General features: G+C 38.0%; 1 protein-coding gene across 1 annotated transcript; it reads right to left on the bottom strand.

Moving 5' to 3' along the window:
* Positions 1-7,972: 7,972 nt before the first annotated feature.
* On the bottom strand, positions 7,973-19,288 carry LOC134748602 (nose resistant to fluoxetine protein 6-like). Its single transcript, XM_063683394.1, has 13 exons — positions 18,947-19,288; positions 16,858-17,081; positions 16,032-16,243; positions 15,412-15,497; positions 14,624-14,805; positions 13,784-13,935; positions 13,360-13,528; positions 12,548-12,741; positions 11,415-11,559; positions 10,681-10,864; positions 10,003-10,145; positions 9,646-9,755; positions 7,973-8,704 (listed from the first exon to the last, which is right to left on the bottom strand). The coding sequence occupies exons 1-13, from the start codon at positions 19,278-19,280 to the stop codon at positions 8,563-8,565; spliced, it is 2,277 nt and encodes a 758-aa protein (XP_063539464.1). The 5' UTR covers positions 19,281-19,288; the 3' UTR covers positions 7,973-8,562.
* Positions 19,289-21,545: the final 2,257 nt, after the last annotated feature.

The raw sequence follows: 21,545 nt of genomic DNA, 5'->3' as shown, positions 1-21,545 counted from the left end.
TTATACAGTAGTCCGAACTTTGACATCACTAGAGTTTCTTGTAACGTATCCTGTATAGAAAAAAAAACCGTCACATTGAAGGCGTGTCTCACACAAACTATTGCGTTTATCGAAATAAATAAAATATGACCAAATTAATTATTTCATTATTAATTACTTTCAATAACAGGACATTTAAAAATAGTCGTAGAATATGAAAAATAAAATAAAACTGCAACACTGACAAAAATCGAAAAAAAGCGTCCGATCTTAGGCAACCCTACCTTAATTGCAGGTGACTGTCTGTCTGTCTGTTCATTGTCACAGCCATCTTACTCGGAATCTCGGAAACTATACGATACCTATATTTAAACGATATTTTGCTAAATAGCTCAACAATTAAAGAACGTGATATCTACAAATTATTATTGAATTTAGTTTTTCCGGGATCCCGTACTAAAATTACTTTTCTTTGTCTGGAGCCCAAAATGGTAGGGTAAAACACCCGTTGATTGGCACCATAAGCACTACTGATTTGTTCTCATTTTTTTTTTGTAGAAAAAAGCGTAAATGGTCAAAAATATAGTAGTGATCAGTAGAAACACGTAGAAGTGAGAATAAGTGCCTAGCTGAAATAAGAATTGTTTTAATTTGTAATAAATTGTGTGAATTTATTTCTTTACAAAAATATGTATACAATGTGTGGCCTGTAATAGGAGCAAAAAATTTAACTGTAGGCTGTACTCCTTAAAGTGACCAACATTTATTCAGCGACTTTTAAAAATAATGAAGACTTCTTTTTTCATACAAAATAAATATTATCTTCAATGTACGCCATTATCATTGTGATTGACGTTGCCTGTCACACCTTAAACATAACAAAATTCGCAATACATTGCGTCTTGGAAAAAACTTTAGTGTATTAAAAATCAAAATACAAGTTATTTTTAAAAGTCGCTGACCAAATGTTGGTCGGTATGAGGAGTACAGCCTACAGTTTAATTTTTTGCTCCTGTTACAGGCCACACATTGTATTATGTTTGGGAATGTAGGTACGATTCCAATTAGATATGAGTCACGATTGAAGGAACTGGTGTTTGTTTTTGTTCAATAAATTATCAGTAAAAGCAGAAAAATTCCCGATATCGTTGGTTGTGCGCATTTTTTTCACAAAATTATATGAATCTTATGACCTGACCATACACGAGTACATTCACACAATATACAATAAAATTACTGGTCTGCCGAGTGTTGCAAAAAAAGGTGGATTGCTCCGACGATCACTGTTCGCTTGACGCGATGACGCACACCATAGGTAAGTACACAGACCCAGCTACAGCTCAAACGCTCAAAATTATGTGCGTAGTGGACAGAAGTAAAAAGAATTAAAAATGTAGTGTTTAAAGTCCCAACGTTGGAAATAAACAAACAAAAGAGCAACTAAGTAAATAACGATCCGTAAACTGCGTCTGCTAAATCTGACTCACATGACCTAAGTAAAGGTTAGGCCTCCATTTTGACTAAAGCTGAGGATGCCAACAATTGGGTACTAAACAGACTGGCCTGCACATCAAACAAAACGCTCTCAACCCGCACACCGTACATACCTACAGAATGTTTTAGCTAGCAAAACAGTCATCTGACGCAAAAAGATACACCTAGGTAGCTACAGACTGATTACAAACATTATACAACATCGATCGGACTCAATTCGGCTTGAGTTTCTAAATTTGGCGGTATTAAAGTAAGATTACCTTTCTGCGTCCATAGTTAGTGGTTAAAGGTGCACTCGCGTCGTTTTTTCGTGTTTTAGCCCTTTTGAAATTTCAAAATGGCGTTAGCTCGACACCGGCCGGCGCGGCGGCGCGCGGCGGAATCGCGGCCTCGACCTTGGCCGCCAAACGCGCGCATGCGTCCCGCCGCGGCCCCCTCGCTCGCTCCCCGCCAATTATGTCATTATGTTAGGTTGTCATGAGAGCGCAGGCGCTGGCGTCTTTCGATTCACCACAAAACTTTGGTCTGGAGTATTCTGGAGTTCTAGAGAACTAAAGGTGAAGTGAAACCTCTTATCCCCAACTGAGCTGTCGGTCGTCAGGTAGGGTAGGGTAGTGCATTCCCACTCCGTCAAAAAAAAGGTAGGGTAGGGGACGCCCGCTGTCTGTCAAAATGATAGTCATTTAAGTATATTATGCAAGCAGCGGTTTTCGTAAAAATTTGTGCTTACGCCAATCCTTGCCTCACACTTCCTTTAGACTGAATGCATGAAGATGAAAAATAAAAATCACTAAGAGTTAGGTATAAACAAAAGTCCTATAAGGACCTTGAAAAGATTACCACCAGCTGACTGATGTGAATATAAGAAGCTTAATTGCGTAAATGGTTTATATAGGTTTATGTCACTATTCGTCTGGAATATCTAGGTTAGGTAAGTAGGTACTTTAGTTTTATCACGGTTCGTTTGTTGAATTTGCTGATTTAAGCGAGATAAAGCCTAGATAAAAGCAATATGACGATGCGGCTTTGGTCAAAATGGTCAAACGTTATTATAGGCTATCCAATAATGCAACAGCACTATATTGGTTTTCTGGAACTGAAATATACCGTTACACGTGGGTATTATTTCTTCACGTGTACATAAGCACTAAGTGGACCGAGGAGGTCGATTTACAAGTGCGTCCATTGGAACGGGCTCGTAGTCGGAACTTGAAGGCGTGGATCTGAACTTGACAGACTAAAAAATGCTTTCTGGGTAATAAATAAATTTTAATATTGTCTTCGGTTACCGCAATAGTTACTCATGAAATATAATTATGAAAACGGATTATATAGTTTTATTTCAATAAATTTTAGGCAAAAAGAACATTTTCATTTCTCATGCTCTGAAAGAGGGTCGTTGTTGTTCTAAAAGGTATGAAGAAAATGATACGTGTCTGCACTAGACCATTTTACGTTCGAAATACGATTTTTTTTTTACGACAAGCAATTGAAATTTGAGTTTAAATGGATTTGTTATACAATTTCCAGTCTGATATTTGACTCTCCAAAAACTACGCAACGGATATTGATGCGGTTTTTTTTAATAGATAGAGTGATTCAAGATGAAGGTTTATATGTATAATTTGTAAAGGTTTTGTGTAAATAAGTTGAACTACCCGTGCGAAACCGGGGCGGGTCGCTAGTTAGGTCTGAACTTGTACGTGGAACATAATTGTAGTAATAGTTTGAAAACTGGATTATACAGCTCAGTGATTTGGCAGCAGTTGCAACTGGAGCCGAAACTTTGTAATGGTGATAGAAACCACGTGGCAACGAATTAATCGTCAAGTATGCGGCCGTTAACTATTTTGGGCAGAATTTTGATTGAATCGCTTAGTCTCCGTGGACCGTGACCTATTTCAACCATACACGCTGCTGTCAAAACCTACTCATTGTCGGTTAAAATTAAAATATCCGCAATTCCGCATGCATGCAAATGCATCTTGCTTCATTTTAGTAGTTCCATATCAGTGTAAAATTGTCAATCCGTACGTATTTGCTGAAATATTCATGACAATCCTGCCAAAAATTAAGCGTCCATCATCGGGTCTTTTACCTTAGTGAAATATTTAAATAGTAAAAAATGAGAATAAAATCTGCTTAAAATTTTGGTATCTGGTACAATTGTAATATATCAATTTTACCTTTTATGGATGATTCATATTTTGAACCGACGTCAATTTATTCAGACATTCTCCAAAACGGCTGGGCCGATTCGGAAAAATCACGGAAAAATAGGTATTTATTAATTGTTTAAAAGATTTCGGTTACGATGATGTTGAGATCCTAATGAAATCTCTTCAAATATATAATAGGCTATAGTGAGTTTGATATTTTTGCTGCATTGGTATAAGTTTTACTTTAGTAGTAACTGATGCATTTTTCTCGTATTAGTACTATTTGGTGAGGTGAAAATGCTGATAAAGACTAGAAAATGCTGCGCTGTCATATTTACTGTATTGTGAGTTTCTTCTTTTTTAAGTTGATTTTATGAAAATATGTCTGAATCAAAAAAACTAGCTGCTATTGTTTTAATCTTCAGATTCTGAACTCTGGATATGAGTCTAGGTATCCCTCGTTTTTTGAGTATTAGAGAAAGACGACAATCTTGAAGTGTCTTTTTATTGAAAAACACTTTTTAAAAATAGTCACTACTTATAAAACCCGAGTGTCTAGTCTGGGATGCCTGTTATTACTATGAAAACGATAAATAACGCAAAAAGGCGGACTTAATGCCAATGGCACTCTCCCGCAGCTGTTTTTGTCATAGGCGCCTTCCGACATCCGATATCGGAAAGGCGCTTTTGAAAAATTCAGCCATGTCGGAGCCCCCCGTCAGCTGTCGGACCGATAATATTTGTTTGTGTGCGTATGTGTAGGCATTGTAGTGTGCGTGACGGCTAAAGACGGCGCCCGGGCTCGCCCCCGCGGCCTGACTACGCAGATGTAGGATCCTACATCCGATATCGGATCTGACAATGTGAAAACGCTCTTAGGTCCATGAATGAGGCTGTTAGATAACGTTATAAATGATTGCATGCCAAGTGCAGTGAGCTAAGCGCATCCTTTGTTCATCGGACGCTATAGATACATTATAGCATCTTATATGAATGGCATTGCATTGTTGGTCTGATATGGTACCTATCTTGTCGTAGGCATTCTACTTAGATGGTTTCCTTGATTTGTCTACTTTAAGAGTCTCCGGCAAGCTCGGCCGAATTTCACTTTCCCATACAAAGTTCCGTTCTCATTTTAAAACTACGTGTTGTATTGTAATAAAACTTTGCACATACAATGATATGAGGTATATCTAGGTCTAAAATTAGTTTATATAGCTCTAGTATATAAAACAATCAAAATAGAGCAAAAACGAGTTTTGTATGAAAAACTTAAACTCGCTGTATTCTTTTTACTATGGTATCTGAAGCCACATGAACTAATTACAGACATAGATTTACCTTATCCTATTGTAAATACAAAGTTTCAGAGCAATCTAGGTAGTCGTTTTAAAATGGGAGCGGAACTACGTTTGTATGGAGAACCGAGCTTGCCGGAGATCTTTAGTTTGAAGTCTGATGGAACCTAACCTTCCAATTATACTATTTATTTAAATGTTCTCGAGGCAGAGGTGTAGGGTTACAGCCGGCGTAGCTCTATTTGACGTAAATAAGCGCATTGTAATATGCCTGTTTGAATAATAACTAATCTTTATCTTTTCCTTAAGGTTAGAGGCTGTCTGTATTATACCTATAAGTACCCAGTAGTATATTCTTCAATTACCTACACATTTACTTTCATGACGCAGCTTTACAGTTTACACACCGCTGAGCTACGGTCGTAGCGCTACGTCGTAGCCGATAACATGTATTTCCCGGTATGAAACAAAACCAAAGACAGATATAACTCCGTAATAGATGGATACAGTCTAAGGAAAAAACGTGCCTCGAAAATCAAGAAAATTTGATTCTCGTTCAGAGGGCGCTACTAGCTTTGGCCTACTGTCGTATAGATGGCGTTGACGGTTTCGTTTGTTATTTAACAATTTTAACGCATATCAGTGAAAGAACATGGGTCAAAATCATAAAAATAATTAATGCAAATAAAAAAAAAACATTTATCCATATTTAAATACATTTTATCGTATTTTTATAAATCTTCATTTTTAGTTTTAAAGTGTGTCGACAGATGGCAGTGAATTTACTGGGGTTACAAAATTTACTATGACAGTACCGCTCTAGTATAAGTTACTCTATGGCAAAACGAAATGTAGCGAAGTGTCGTGATTTAAGCGCTGAATGTGTTAGACTTTCCAGGTGGCGCAGGTAGGTAGATTATTTGTTGTGTCCGACCGAAAATTCGGTTTTAGGCCAGTTTCGGCCAAACAATCATCTTTCGGCTGAAGTTTCGGTTTCGGCCAAAAAACGGCCGAACCTTTCGGCCGGGCCGAAACTTACGAAATGTAGTTCGTGCTTATCAAGCTATATTGTAACTAAATCATGTGACAGGTACCAAAAGTTGGGGAACAAGTAGGACAACAATATTAATTAATAAACTGATTTATGTCTGTAAGTAAATATACAGATATTAATTGGTTTATTGGAAAACACAATTCCCTTAAAGAGGGCGCCACTGGACAGTCGACGCAGTCTTAATATGTGTATAAAAGCGGTTTTACGACATTTTTTAACGATTTTAACAAGTCTACAAAAGTTTCGGTTTCGGCCGAAACTAGAGCCAAAGCCGAACCTTCGGTATAATACTATTACTTATTCTGTGCTTCGGTTTCGGTTTCGGCAAGAAGTGGGACACTAAATTTGTTTGTTGTTGTTATGTTGTCAGGCAGGGGACAAAAGCCACGCAGATTGTTGACAAAATGTTCCCATCTCGCAACAAGGTACTTATTTTGTGTTCGTTGGCCCATAGGCGCCACTCATTTATTACGTAAGACGATTTTTGCCAGTTTTTGACCCCCTTCCTCCCCTATAAAAAAAAAAGAATAAACTGACCCCCTCCATATTACTATTATTACGTAAGAAGCTAAAGTAAAAAATGAATACACGTTTGGTTTTAGTTCGCTGTTTATTAAAAAAAAATTTGGAACGTTGTTTTATACCTACAAAGATACTGGAGCCCGTTTAAGCTAACTCTACAGTAATAACATATACTAATCTATGAACTCTACGCCGTGTTTGATAGCATAGAGTTTGGAAGTATCATTTCAAACGTCATAACTTCATAGAAATTTGAAAATTTTTGCATCATTATGATCTTACGTAAGAACTATGAAAACCCCCTCCCCCACCCTTGTAAGAAAAAATAAGGTATGTTTGACCCCCCCCCCCCCTTAAACGTCTTACGTAATAAATGAATGGTGCTATATTGGAATGGATAGTGGAACTACCACAAATAAATTCAATTCATTGTAAAGCATCTCATTGTCAAAATCAGCTTAGTATTTAAGTAGTTTCAAATCACCATCGCTTTAAAAAACTAACTTGCAAAGATTTGACAGATAGGACTGCTAAATCAGATCCACTTTCGGTTTGCCGTAGTATAAACAAGAAGAAAAGGGGGTAGGCAGCGCCATCTAGTATTTAAGTCCAATATTATTATATGCACGGGTATAATGTTGTGCCTGTGCAGTACGAGAAAGAGTACAAAGCGCTAGTAGTTTGCAGTTCTAACAGACAGATGGCGTTATTCTCAAAATTGCGCTTTTATTTTTCTATGAATATATTTTTATATTGTTGTTCTAGAATATTCTAGATTATCTAGATCAGCGGTTCTCAAACTTTTTTGGTGACGGAACCCTTTTGGAAAGCGAAATATTTGACGGAGCCCCAAATGAAAAAAGAGTGTAGAAACCGCTCTTCTATACAAATACAACTGACCTGTTTTTTTTCTTATTAAGTATTTCAAGTATTCTCGCGGAGCCCCCACAGAAGCTTTACGGTTTCCTAGGGCTCCGCGGAGCACGCTTTGAGGATGGCTGATCTAGATTACTATAGGCAGTTTGTTGGTTTGCTTCTTCCTCTTTAAGTTGCAAATATAAACTACATATCCAAAAATTAGTTAATTTGAAATATACCTTAAAGGTTAAACAAAAAAACATTTTTTCTAAATTTAACTATTATATTTTTTTGAATACTCAATATCGTACTAAAGCAACTAATTTTGCTGGTTTACATATTGGCATATTGTTTTTGCTGCTTTTGTATATTTTAACAGCATTGTGCAGCAAAGGAATTAAAGGAGTAGGGGACTAGGTTGATCTGTATAAAATTGTCTTAATATTTATTTAAAATTAATTATTTGGGGCATTTCCTATGAAAAGGGACCTTATTGTCGATGGAGTTTACGCCGCACAGCGTCGCGCGGCATTGTATTTTAATAAGATCATCGTTTATAATGGCGTAAGCGCCATCGACAATAAGGTCCCTTTTTATAGAAAATACCACATTTTATTTTAGTTATTATCACTTTTTATGGAACTGCTACTATTAATGCTGACTGTATTAAATTTCTTCAAAAAATATTTACACTACAGGATAACTGCATGGTAGTAGGCAGGTGGCAGGTTGTCCTGTAGATGTCCCGAAATACTGCCAGTGCCAGGTGTACTGTTGGTGGAGCATTCTACGGGCTGTCCCGTACGGACGCATTTTATTTCCTGTGTTGCAACTTTTTTTTCGGCATTTAAAGCAGGTGATTATTTTTCTGTGCACATTTTTGACCATTTGTCGTAGAAAAGGTAATAAACCCGCAAATCTTCAGAAAATTCGCGTTTGTATGGGGCAACGGTAGACAATTTCACGGAATGCTCCTGGTACTCGTTTATTGGGTGGCCGTCTTTTCATCTGCTTTACGTTCTCTTGTGTTTTTCATTAGCTTGAAATTTACACTTCAGAGGAAAACTGCAAGGTAAGGCAGGATGTCCTGTAGATGTCCCGAAATACTGCCAGTGCCAGGTGTATTGTTGGTACTCGTTTGTTGGGTGGCCGACTTTTCATCTGCTTTACGTTCTCTTGTGTTTCTTTAGCTTAAAGTTTACACTTTAGAGGAAAACTGCACGGTAGTAGGCAGGTTGTCCTGTAGATGTCCTGAACTACTGCCAGGTGTACTGTTGGTACTCGTTTGTGGGGTGGCCGACTTTTCTTCTGCTTTTCGTTCTCTTGGGTGTTTCATTAGCCTGAAATTTTATTTGAAAATGTCTTTAATTAAATGTGTATTAAGAGGTAGGTAATAAATATATGGTACCGCCGTCAGTTTTGGCCTGTCCAAAAATGCTTTCGTATGTATGTCAGGCCGTCAGTCCAGCTATTTTCCTCTACAGGTCGCATTTATCAACTGAATGTCTTGAAATTTTGTTAGGGTTCAATAATTTTATGATATTACTGGTCGATTTAGCTTGAATTTCTTTTGGTTTAGGTTTGCGAGGCCTAGTTACTATATACATAGTTCAGATATTTATGTCTATATCCGTTTTTATGTATATGTCCGTGCTTATGTCCGTCGGAAAGTTTCCAAATTGCGAAATTTGCACATTTTTTTTTATACCACGGCGGTGGCAATCAAGAATACGGCCCGCCTGATGGTAAGCAGTTACCGTAGCCTATGGACGCCTGCAACACCGAAGATATTACACGCGCGTTGTCGACCCTAACAATCCTCTCCCTCGTTGAGCTCTGGCAACCTTACTTACCGGCAGGAACACAACACTATGAGTAGGGTCTAGTGTTATTTGGCTGCGGTTTTCTGTAAGGTGGAGGTACTTCCCCAGTTGGGCTCTGCTCTAGATCTGGAATGACATCCGCTGTCCTGTGCCCTACCACACAAAGCGAGATGTCATTCACAGTGCCCATACCTCTCTTTTGGACGTAGTTTAAGGACATATCCGGGTCCGGACGCAGTTTAAGGACATACCCGGGTCCACATTTTTGCACATGGTGAAATTTCGGAAATTGTTCATATTTTTGTACGGGAATAGAAATTTTCTATTTCCATAATGAATGTTTCCCTTGTTTCCTGTGAAATTTTCTAGAAATTTCCCATAATTTTCTCATAATTTTAAAAATTTTCCGCAACTTGCACATTTGTGCTTATATCTCAAAAGAGCATTGATATACTTACATCCGTTTGACACAGATGTCGAACAATCGGTTGGCAGGCGCCTCAGCGATCAGCCAGATTACAAAGGCTGCTATGCAGCCCCAGAATATTACGCCCGCTGCGGCAGTAAACTGAAAGTTAAAGTAGTCATTAAAGTTAAAGTAGTCCAGGCACATTATTTGATAGAATTATGTTTTGTACTAATAATAAGCAGTGGGCGCAAACTGTTTTATCATTTACAGATTTTTTTTATAAAATAGAATATAATTGAAATAATTTACCTACTCGTAAGCACAAACACAAAAGATAAAATTATGCGAAATAGGAAGGAGAGAAAAAATTCTATCGTCTCCGATTGATACGCCGATTAAAACTTACTATGTCACCATAATCGTAGTGCTGTGAGTTTCGAGCGACGAATACGCTTCTCATGTAGATCAGGGTGTGGGTCAAATACACCCCGTACGACAACCTGCTCAGCGGCACCCAGACGTACCAGCTAAGACCGGCTTTTATAAGAGCTGGAAGTAATAATAAAATCGTTTATAGCTTATCACATTCAACTTCAACTTCAAAAATCGTTTATTCAAGTTAGCTTATTAATAAATTAATAAGCACTTTTGACATGACAGTGATTTATTAAACGCGCACTATTAAACTTAATATTAGGTATAAAATTCAGGCCAAAAATTGGCAGACTAATTTGTAATACCAATGTATTACAAATTAGTCTCATGGGTAAATGTCAAGTAGGTAAAATATATGCTTAAACGCGCGCAAAAAATATTTCAAAGTATAATAGAATTAAATATTGTAAACATAAAAATCGGCCTAAATAGTACCTACACAATATTGTACGATAGATGGCAGGATTCACTTACTTACGGACGTGTCCCAACGAACAACATTACATAACACCAACATAGCATCGCCGGCGGTCCAGAGGCGTCGATTGATACTTGATAGCGGCGCACACAGAGCCCTCTAAGACTTTGTACGCTCGCAAATAGTATATACTTACATATTGTTGTACGCTAAATGGCAAGATTTACTTACGGACGTGTCCCAACGAACAACATAACACCAACATAGCAACGCCGACGGTCCAGAGGGGTCGATTGATTGCGGCGTACACAGCGCCCTCTATGGGGTGGTACGCGCGCCATAGGAAGGTAGTCCCGCTGATGAGCACCGCTAACATGATGACGACGCCTGATAAAGAACCGAGGACGGCCCATTTCTGAAACCAAATATATAAGGCCACTTTAGCTTAGTAGGTACTAGTAGTGACAAACAACCTACTTACTCACTACTTACTAAAGTGGTGGCCTAGGCGTCTAATAAGAGCATTTTATTTATGCGATAAGCATGGGCGTGCACGGGTATTTCGATTTTTTTATAAATCTTTTTCTGACTGACTAGGGCAATAACGTTTAATTTTTCCGAATCCTAGAAGACCGGTCATAGTAAATATTGCCGCTACTTAACTTTTCCTAGTTTCCGTTCACTCCGATGCAAATTTAAAAAAATTAGGCACCACACAGCATCTCCCGTTGCAAAGCCGAGTACCTTAAATATCTCCTGATCATTCAATTACTGACTCAAATACGCCACCGGGCGTTCTAAATCATCCGTCTTCTGGCACAGAATTGTTTCTACACCCGGGCTTGAAGCATCACATTGAATTATAATTGGTTTTGTGTAATCTTCAAGTTACAACCCGTATTGACGTAAGCAATGACCCGTCGTTCAACAGTCTATATTAATATTATTGCCAGTAAGTTACCTACCCGTGAAATCCTCATCGCATTTTCCCTCTTGTTCTTGGTGAAAATGAACCCGCTGAAAAACCCGACGATGTAGGAGGCTGCGCGGTGGTGGCTCTTGATGTACATGAGGTGGAAGTCCGGGCTGCCCCGCGGGTTTGAGACAAACCTGGGTCAAATACAATAACAATATTTAAACTAAAGAAAAAGCAAACTAAAACTAATTAAATCTAAAATAGAACTTAAGCAAATCTAAAAATCTCTGAGTCCATTCCAAAAGTCTTTGAAATATAGGTAAGTAGTTGTTATAATTCTCAGACAATTTTTTTGGCTCTGGGGCTATGAACCAAAATGTGGTTCCTGTAAAAATGCACTGGCAGAGCAAGGAACCGAATCTGGCTCTTCTTCTTCCTCCTCGCCTTTTCCCGTTATACGGGGTCGGCTTTCCTTATTCTGAGTCTCCAGGCAGTTCTATTCTGAGCATCTTCATTCCGTAAGTTAAGGCTTTCCATATCCTTCCCAATAGTTTTCATCCATAAGGTAAGAGGTCTTCCTGAGAACAATGTTGTCCCTTATATGTGTAGTTTATGCTTTCATATCGTAGTATCGACTTAAAGCACGTGTCTAGTACACACTGAAACAGTTAAATGTCAATTAAAATAACAATGGCATCGGGATGTTACGCAGTTTCCCGGTGTTGAGCATCATTGACGCATGTAACATAGAAGTTAATAATTTTCCACAGGGTTACTACTGAATGGTATAATTTGCGTGAGAAATAGCTTCCAACAAAGTAAGTATGATAGATTAAGTAATCAGGGCTAATTATTCTGTTCATTCTAGTTATTATGTAAGAGTACCAATCGTATTTGCATTGAAAATGCGCAGGCATTTAAGTTTTGATTCAAGATCCATATTTATGACTTTGGAGCAGGATTATTTAACCATCGCCAAAATACCATGAAAATCGTTTTAACGTTTCTTGCCGATTTCAGTTTGCATTAAATAAAATCAGAAATCGGCAAAGGTTTTTGTTTTTTAATAAACCGGACTAACCGAGTAAAATGCTTAAAATATATAGCGAAGTGTAGCCGCAAAACAAATTGAAGAATATTACCAAACACTAGCAGCTAATACAGAGAGAACAAGTAACTTACTCGAAGGTAAACAGTTGTATGGGACTCCAGTTGTATTTATAAGTCAGCACTCCAGGCAGCAGGATCGAGGCGACTGTGATAGCCCCTGCGCAGACTAGGCCGAGCTTTGGCTGGCGTGTATACAGCCAGTACAAGAGAATGGCTACGCAGGAGAAGTGGAAATCGCAAGGGATGTACCAGGAGACCACGAGACACTGGGAATTAGATCATATTATACATTCCATAGGGCAATACTTTAAATTAGCTTAATTTTAGAACCAGGTAGCTGTAAAAAAAAGCCAAGGCATGGGGTGATGGGCTAGTATGAAAAGAAAACAGGACAGAGGAATATTGAGAGCGCCGACCCCAAATGAATGAGACACGGGCAAGCAAAGCAGTGATCGGATCGGCGATGGTTGCCAATCGGGGTTGATGACCTCTATCGCAACTTTTTTAATGTTGTCTATTTTATTTTATATATTATTAAATATTTTACCTGTAAACAGCATTTTTTGGGAAAGGATTACTCTCATTGCTAATTCTACTTGGTGTGCCGCGGCACTGTGGTATGCTATACTTTTGGTTGGACTGATGACTGTGTTTCGATCCGTGAAATGTGGGAGGGATAGTCCTGAACAGATTACCTAAATTCACTGATTTTTGTTAGGACAATAAAAAGTTATCGTCGAATAACAGAAAGTTCTCATGTCCAACTACAAGTATGGCGTCGTTCCACTATGTGCGATGTGGCAACCGAAACGCCGATCACTGGTGATGAGGTAGCTGAGCGTTTTCTGGGCAGGGTACAGTGTCGAGGATACTTTGTTACTTACAATGTGCTCGCTGTCGATGTAGTTATTCAGCATGAGCAGATTGAGCCACCAATTCTTGCGACACGTGCCAGTTTCCGCCTCAACGAGCTTCGGCCACATAGGTCCGGAGCCCGTGTAGGGGTACACCGCGCTGACGAAGAATACCACTATTCCAAGCGCTGGCACTAGCCTGGAATGGAGGGTAACATGTTGTTCTTTTTTTTTACTCGACTGGTTTATAGTTAAAACTTAACAGAATCATCAGTAATGGATTGTTGTTTTACATTTGTACACTTCGATGTTAGTACATTGTGCTTAAGAAGATAATATAAATAAATCTATGTAAAGATTCTCTGCAAAGAAAATTGGTAATGAGCTAATGAATCTGTTATGAAACAATAATCGGATCGAAAAATTCGAATTAAGCATAAATAATTAACCATACCTGATATATCTTTTCAAAATGGCGAATAGCGGGTTAGGGAATCTCTTCATCTGACTGAAGGCGGTCGCTGTCAGGAACCCGGAGAGGAGGAAAAACGTGTCGACGAACAAATCATCGTGGAGGGTGATCCAGCCGCCGGGACCAGGCATTGACTACGAACATTACCAATTGATTTAGTTTTATAGGTATTTGTATTCTTGCAATATTATAATTATAACATAATATATAAACATAGAATCATATTGTCGTAAAGTACCTTAGCATAGCCTCTGGCGGGCCACAAATAAAAACTTGCCAAAGTAAAATAAATGCAGATCTGATTTGTCATAATCAAGATTCAAAATACAACAGAATGGAAGGCCTTTTTAAAGGTCTCTGGGCGGCTAGACTCTAGAGGACAGAATAAGAGCTTACCTGATCGACTTGTTTCCCGTTGCTCACGGCCCCTGCATTAAGTATGCCAAGAATAGCTCACCTGATCCACTTGTTTCCCGTTGCTCACGGCCCCTGCATTAAGTATGCCAAGAAGAGCTCACCTGATCGACTTATTTCCCGTTGCTCACGGCCCCTACATTAAGTATGCCAAGAAGAGCTCACCTGATCGACTTGTTTTCCGTTTCTCACGGCCCTGCATTAAGTATGCCAAGAAGAGCTCGCCTGATCGACTTGTTGCCCGTTGCTCAAGGCCCCTGCATTAATTATGCCAAGAAGAGCTCACCTGATCGACTTGTATCCCGTTGCTCACGGTCCCTGCATTAAGTATGCCAAGAAGAGCTCACCTGATCGACTTGTTTCCCGTTGATTACGGCCCCTGCATTAAGTATGCCATGAAGAGCTCACCTGATCGACTTGTTTCCCGTTGCTCACGGCCCCTGCATTGAGTATGCCAAGTTGGTGAACAACAACAATGCCGCACAGACCCAGGAATCGAATCCCGTAGAAAACTTCAATACCGTCTTTATGCATTTTCAGCAGGTTGTTCGCGTTCTCTCTGAGGCAAAATGCTTGTATGATATCATCTTCTGTAAAGAGTCAAAGATTTTATATTTTTTTACGAACTAGTAAATAGACACAGAGGAAGTAATAAAAAAATCGCAATATAATTTACTTGTTTTTTCTTGGCATAATTCTGCAATAATACTTTGCGAAAATTGCGAAATAAACCGTTAATTGCACTTAACTGACCATTGTCTACCTATTTAATCAAAGTCTCTTGGTTTACAGATTCTTATCGAAGAAGAAAAACAAGCAAACCATTGAAATAATATCAGTGGGACTGGGGCGATATTTCCCTTTTCGGGTATTCTCGCCTCCGTTCGGCTCAGCATTGCTCCGAGCAATTATTAGGGTTGGCACAACTTGACGTCCCTTTGCATGTACGACGACAGACACAGATAAGATAATGACGTGAATTTTGACAACCCTAAATAGCCGAAAGAGAAATAGTGCGATACATTAGAAAAGGACAGCATGATTCGTCCCTGAATAGCTGTCAAACTTCGGTTATGTAGGAAGTGTTCTTTCTGTACGGTAGTAGTATATTACATATTCTGTGATAATATTAACTATTGTTTGTGATAAATGTAAATACTCGTTACAAATGTTATTTCTTACCAATGAGAACTTACTTAGTGTTGTCGGCTCACACTTAAATCTTCCGCTGTTAAGATAGGTGCAGACCAATGATGTAATAATTAGGACAGCCAAAAGAGTTCTGAAAGGATTAATGACCGTAATTTAGGTAAAAAGATAAGGCTTCCGTTCGATATCTTGATATCTGTTCCACAAAAATGTGATGATGTGGAGTTTATTTGTGTAAAAGAAAGTGATTTAAAAAAAAATCTTACTAAATATAAGCCAAAAATTATGGCGCATTTATAATTTCTATATATATAAGCGCATCTTACGGCGACTAGCGACGGGTCAAAAGCTCTTATTTGAATTAAACAAATTTTGATCTTAACAAACTTACTAGGATATATGTAGAATGTAGAAAGGAAGTATTAGGTACGCTGTGGAATGAGCTCCCTGCCGAGGTTTTCCCGAGGGGCTACAGTATGGGGTTCTTCAAAAAAGGAGTGTACAGGTTTTTAAAGGGTCGGCAACGCGCGTTTAATATCCCTGGTGTTGCAGGCGTCCATAGGCTACGGTAACTGCTTACCATCAGTCGGGCCGTATGCTTGATTGCCACCGACGTGGTATAAAAAAAAATACTAAGCCGTGACATAAAAAAGATTAGCAAACTCACATGAACGCCCAAAAGGCTGTATCGTACGGTCTCTCCTCTCTCTGCTTCTGGCAGTCCCCGGTGGAGATCCTCGGTCGTATGCCCGCTATTCCAAGATGGCTGCGCGCGAGCATGGTCCTCATCAGTCGCTCCACGGAGCCGGGACCACAGGAGGCCGGCACGCACACCCCCCAGGTCAACTCATTCAGGGGTCTCGAGTGAGGTAGGTTAACCTTTTAGATAGTGTTCAATGTACATTTAGAATGCTGGAATAGAAGCTAGTAGGCATACTATAGAAAAGTCAAAAGACGTAAGTCATAAACTATGGTAGCCGTACGTCACGCGTAAAAAAAATCATCAGGTACGTATTGTTATTCTGAAAAAATGCCGCAATGTCCTCAGAACTTCGAACTAATTTAGTTGACCTATAAACATACCTATTCGTGGTATTCATCAGTTGCTAAATCACAAAGAAAACAAGTTACTAAACTTTAGAAAAAAGGCACCGTGTAAGTAATATGACCATTTAAAAAAACCGGCCAAGTGCGAGTCGGACTCGCGCACGAAGGGTTCCGTACCATTACGCAAAAAACGGCAAAAAATCACGTTTGTTGTATGCGAGCCCCACTTAATTTTTTTTTCTGTTTTTAGTATTTGTTGTTATAGCAGCAACAGAAATACATCATCTGTGAAAATTTCAACTGTCTAACTATCACGGTTCATGAGATACAGCCTGGTGACAGACGGACAGACGGACGGACAGCGGAGTTAGTAATAGGGTCCCGTTTTACCCTTTGGGTACGGAACCCTAATAAAGCAATGTACTACACGTGTTATCTTTGTTTACCTCTAAATAGTCCAGTACCGACTGATCCGGATCCACTCCCATAATATACCGTTTCTTGACAGCATTATCCGTTCTTTCCAATACTATATCTGCCAAGCAATACTGCGTCTTCAATTCTGGGCGGGACGGGACCCAGGGCGGGTTCAGGCATTCGTCGAAATTTCCTAGCTGGTAGCGGTTTCCGAACAACAGGCCCTGAGGCTCTGAGGCTATGGAATCCCAATCTAAAATGAAAATGATAAGTAAGTTCAATATGGAGAATACCGTCTATAATACGGTACAAGTTATAAAAACTCTCATTAGTATTCCGGAGTACAGAGCCCGATACAGATTTAACAATTTATTAAGGGTTTGATTTCATTTTGATACTACCTTTGATGATCGCTCATCGAAATTCGAATCAATCATCGAGACGATCGTTAAGGTCACATCAAAACCAGATCAGAACCATAACAAATTGTTACCTTGGAATCGATCTCATTTTAAGACTATAGGTATGGCTTCCTTGTTGACTATGGAACTACAAAAACAATTTCTACAAACTGAGAACCTCCTCCTTTTGAAGTAAAACTTAATTTTTTTTTCTGACGGAAGTAACGCCCAGTAGTGACACACGCACAATAGGGCACACGTCAAAGTGCCATAAGCAATGATTTATATTGCTCCCTTCCCTTCCCATATTGGGCATTTTCCAAAGTAAGTAAATACTTAATAAATAAATAAAATAACGATGGGTTATCTTTGTTCATTACTGTTTCAAATTTTAAACCGTTAACTTATTTAGAACAAAGAAAGAAGTACTTTGGGTTTAAGTACCTCATAATTACTATTTAATAAATAAATATTCAAATATTCATAATTCTTATTATGCTTGGCAGTTCATAACACGATTGTTGTTGTACTTCTTAAAAACCATTGAACTCTCTGAGATGAGACGCTAAAAATAACTACTACGATTTATTATTTAATCAGTATTAGAGTAGATACTATCTAATTATAGCTTAATTTAATTACAGATCTGTAGAAGTCAATAAACAAAAGCGTGACAGCAGACAATTCGGGTCAATGTGACTGATTGGCATTTTACAAAATTACATAATTACTGGACTTCAACCATAAGAACCTATTAGGTTAGGTAGGTAGATTCTCGCAAAATTAAAAAAGATACTATTATTATACAAATGCCCCGAGTGGTTTGGCTGAGTACTCAATAATTGCCGAATATACCTACGTGGGTTACTTAAGCCACAGAATAAGTAATAGTATTATCATACAGAACGGCCACGCACCGCCCCGCCCCGACTTGAATTACCTCGCCCCGCGACAGCAGATTGACGGCCGTTTGCCGGCCGCTCAGTACAAGCAACAACTTACTCACACAATGACGCATGCCGCGTGCACAGACGTGCCGTTCACACATAGAAACGCAAGTGATTTTTGATGTATAGCGTGTCCGCCCTGTGCTTAAGCATCGACACTATTTCTCTAGGGGTACACATGAATTTATGATATTTGGCAAATTTTATGACCGATTATCGCTAGGTGAACTTTCTAAATCTTATATAAAGTTTTTATCTGTAGTATTTAATAAAAAAAAGAACGGATAGATATGTAATACCTGTAAAAAGCTACACAGAATTACAGCATTAGTAACATTCTGCTTTATTGCTAGTACTTAAAGTTCACAGTCTTTGAAATAAGCTTCATATCGAAATAAAAAGTTACAATACTTAATTCACGAAGACTGATATTTGCTAGTAATTTCATACAAAATTTTGAGGACCTCATTAATAACCTATGCGTAATCCGAGAGCTTACTTATACCATACCGGTTCCTTTAGTCCTTGACTCACGTATGATATGTAAGTAAGCGTTAAGATTAATAAAGAATAATTTTCTGAAAATATTCAGGTAAATACAATTCGAAAAAAGTTTCACTTGCATCGTGGTTTCATAAAACCACACAATTATTCTTTTTTACTCTGGTTTGCAATTACCCGGACGGATCTTTCTTTATTTGTCAATAGGTATTATTTTCAGTAAAAACACTCATTTATGTAAACACGTGCCCTCAACTTTCCTCACTTACCCCAAACCGCCCAAAGCGTAAAATTCCGCAAGTTCCGAATCAATGTCAAAGTCTGATTCAAACAAGCCTCTTCCTGCTTACTCCAGTCTTGATTTTGTAACGCGAAAACCACATCTTCTAAGTAAATATCCTTATTAAGTTTTTCCGTGAAATCCTTTTTCTTCTCTTTGTTTTCAATTTTCTCTGTATCATTTTCAAGAATGTCTGTTGTCACTTCCACGGTTTTTGGACGTGTTGTGACAAGACAAGAAGTGTTGCACAGAAGTGCCAGTCCAACAATAGCTAGAAGAAAACACTTCATGATGTTTGAAAAGATCGCTAGAGACTGAATCATAGATCGGCAGGCAGCCTCATTCTAATACAATTACAAATACGACGGCAATTATGTTAGATAATTAAACGTTATGGAAGGTTTATGGAGAAAAAAATTGTTTAATTATATTTCAATATAGTTGTGAAGCTTGATTTATTTATGTACTAGCTTTTGCCAGCGACTTCTTCTGCGTGGAGTTAGTAATCTGGGTAGCTTACTTTTTCTCGATTCCCCATACAAATTTCCACCCCCCCCCCCCCCCTTTTCACCCCGTTAAAGGATAACTTCTGGGATAAAAACTACCCTTCTTATCTGTACATAATGTTAAGCAAATAAACGCATTTCATTTATGTCCAAAAGTAATTGATCAATATTTATTTTTTAGTAAAATCATAGAGAAATGAATAAATGTATACTTGCTAAATCTTAGCTGTCTTAGTTTATTGCTGTTTATTTTACTCTAGCGCCATCTATGTAAGTACTACGGGTTCATCACACCGAGAAGTAACTTTTTCACCCCTTGCTCTTTACACCGTCTACGTCCCCTTGCAACTTTAGCACTAAGATACCTAGATGACGCCACATTTCACTTTTTACCAGTTACTAGGAATATTAGGGATAAATCAGAACTAGAATTAGGTAGCCACAGGCAGTCTTATCGCTAAGAAGCGTTATCTTTCTGACAACCTTTATAATAAAGTATATAGATATTTTATAGTTCTTATTACTTTTTCTTCATTACCTATATATTTACTTCACTAGTTTACGCACATTTTTAATATTCATGAGTTTCATGACTTTATGAATATCCAATATTAGTCATGTTCTATGACAAATCAGTAGTTAGATAAGTAAGTACCTATATACAATTACCTATGTTAATGAGATTGACTTGGCGTATTAGTAAGTGTTTTAATCATTATATACTCAAGAGCAATAAAAAAAGGGTTATAAACTGAAAAATATCTACCTACTAATGAAATAGTGACCTGCGGCCGTAGCACGGTCGCATTTTTATCACCTGTCACCATGCCTGTCATGTTCTAACAAGTATGTAAGTGGGAAAGTGACAGGCGATAAAAATGGAACCATGCTGCCACCGCAGGAGGTTTATTCTGATTATTGATGTTTTTGATCATAATAAGGAAATGTAACTGTTCACAGCTGCTGATAGATCATAATATATCCGTAACAAATTCAGATGAAATTCATAACGAGGGCCTACCGCGAAGGCCCGCGTAGCGTATAGCGTCTGTCATCCCGATACATTTAAATTGTAAACTCTATACAGGGTAGCAAAAAAATAAATACATTGCCGTTGCCAGGGAGGTTTTGGGATTATACTAAGCAACTTTTACTATAGGACCAGCCACGAAATCGCAAAAAAAATTCCCCTCCCATAAAAAATGGACCAGCCAAAATTTATGACAGCCAAATTTTTTTTCGCGATTTCGGGGTTGGTCCCATAGTAAAAGTTGCTCAGTATAATCCCAATACCTCCCTGGCAACGGGAATGCACTTATTTTTTAGCCACCAGGGGGTCAGTTATCTCTGCAGCTTACTGTACCTGCGATTGTCATCTTGGCTTGACCCCCTGATGTAATTTTATGGGGCAATTTTTTTGGCAACGAGCCAATTTGTTATACATGTATAAAGGAATGAAATTAAAACCAACATTTTCCAAGTACATGTTTTATTTTATTTTATTAGATTATTAGGTACATTATAATAATACAGTAAGTAATCTAATAAATATTTCCAGACATGTATTGTAACTACGACTTACATAAACAAATTAATTTATTTTAAACCTAACAGTGCAAACTACTATTACCTAATGTGTGAATTAACAATTATTAAATTGCAACATTGTATGTACAAATTAAATCTATATACATATAATATAATGTATCTAATATTAGTAAAGTAATATTATAGCTTTTGATAAATATTGGTAATTTATTAGACCTATTAATGTACCTTAATTACACTAGGTAAAAACTAAAATACTAAGGGATCAGACTGTCATAAAAAATTGATAAATATTAAATGAAAATCAAAGATATAAATAAATATGAGAAAATGACATACACACTAAAAAAACATTTAATTATAAATAAAGAAAAAGTTTCTAATTCAGTTCAATATTCATAAAAAGTGGGTGTAATGATTGTCATATTATCATTTTAGTCATAATTCTAAAACCGTTAACTTTTCAGGATTTTCCTAAGGTTATCCTATAGATAGGTTAGGTTAGGTTAGGTTTCTTTATGGCAATCCTGTAGG

The sequence above is a fragment of the Cydia strobilella genome, chromosome 16 (assembly GCF_947568885.1).
Source record: "Cydia strobilella chromosome 16, ilCydStro3.1, whole genome shotgun sequence".
NCBI classification, from domain to species: domain Eukaryota; kingdom Metazoa; phylum Arthropoda; class Insecta; order Lepidoptera; family Tortricidae; genus Cydia; species Cydia strobilella.
The sequence above is the reverse complement of the archived record's forward strand: the minus strand, read 5'-3'. Positions and strand labels throughout refer to the sequence as shown.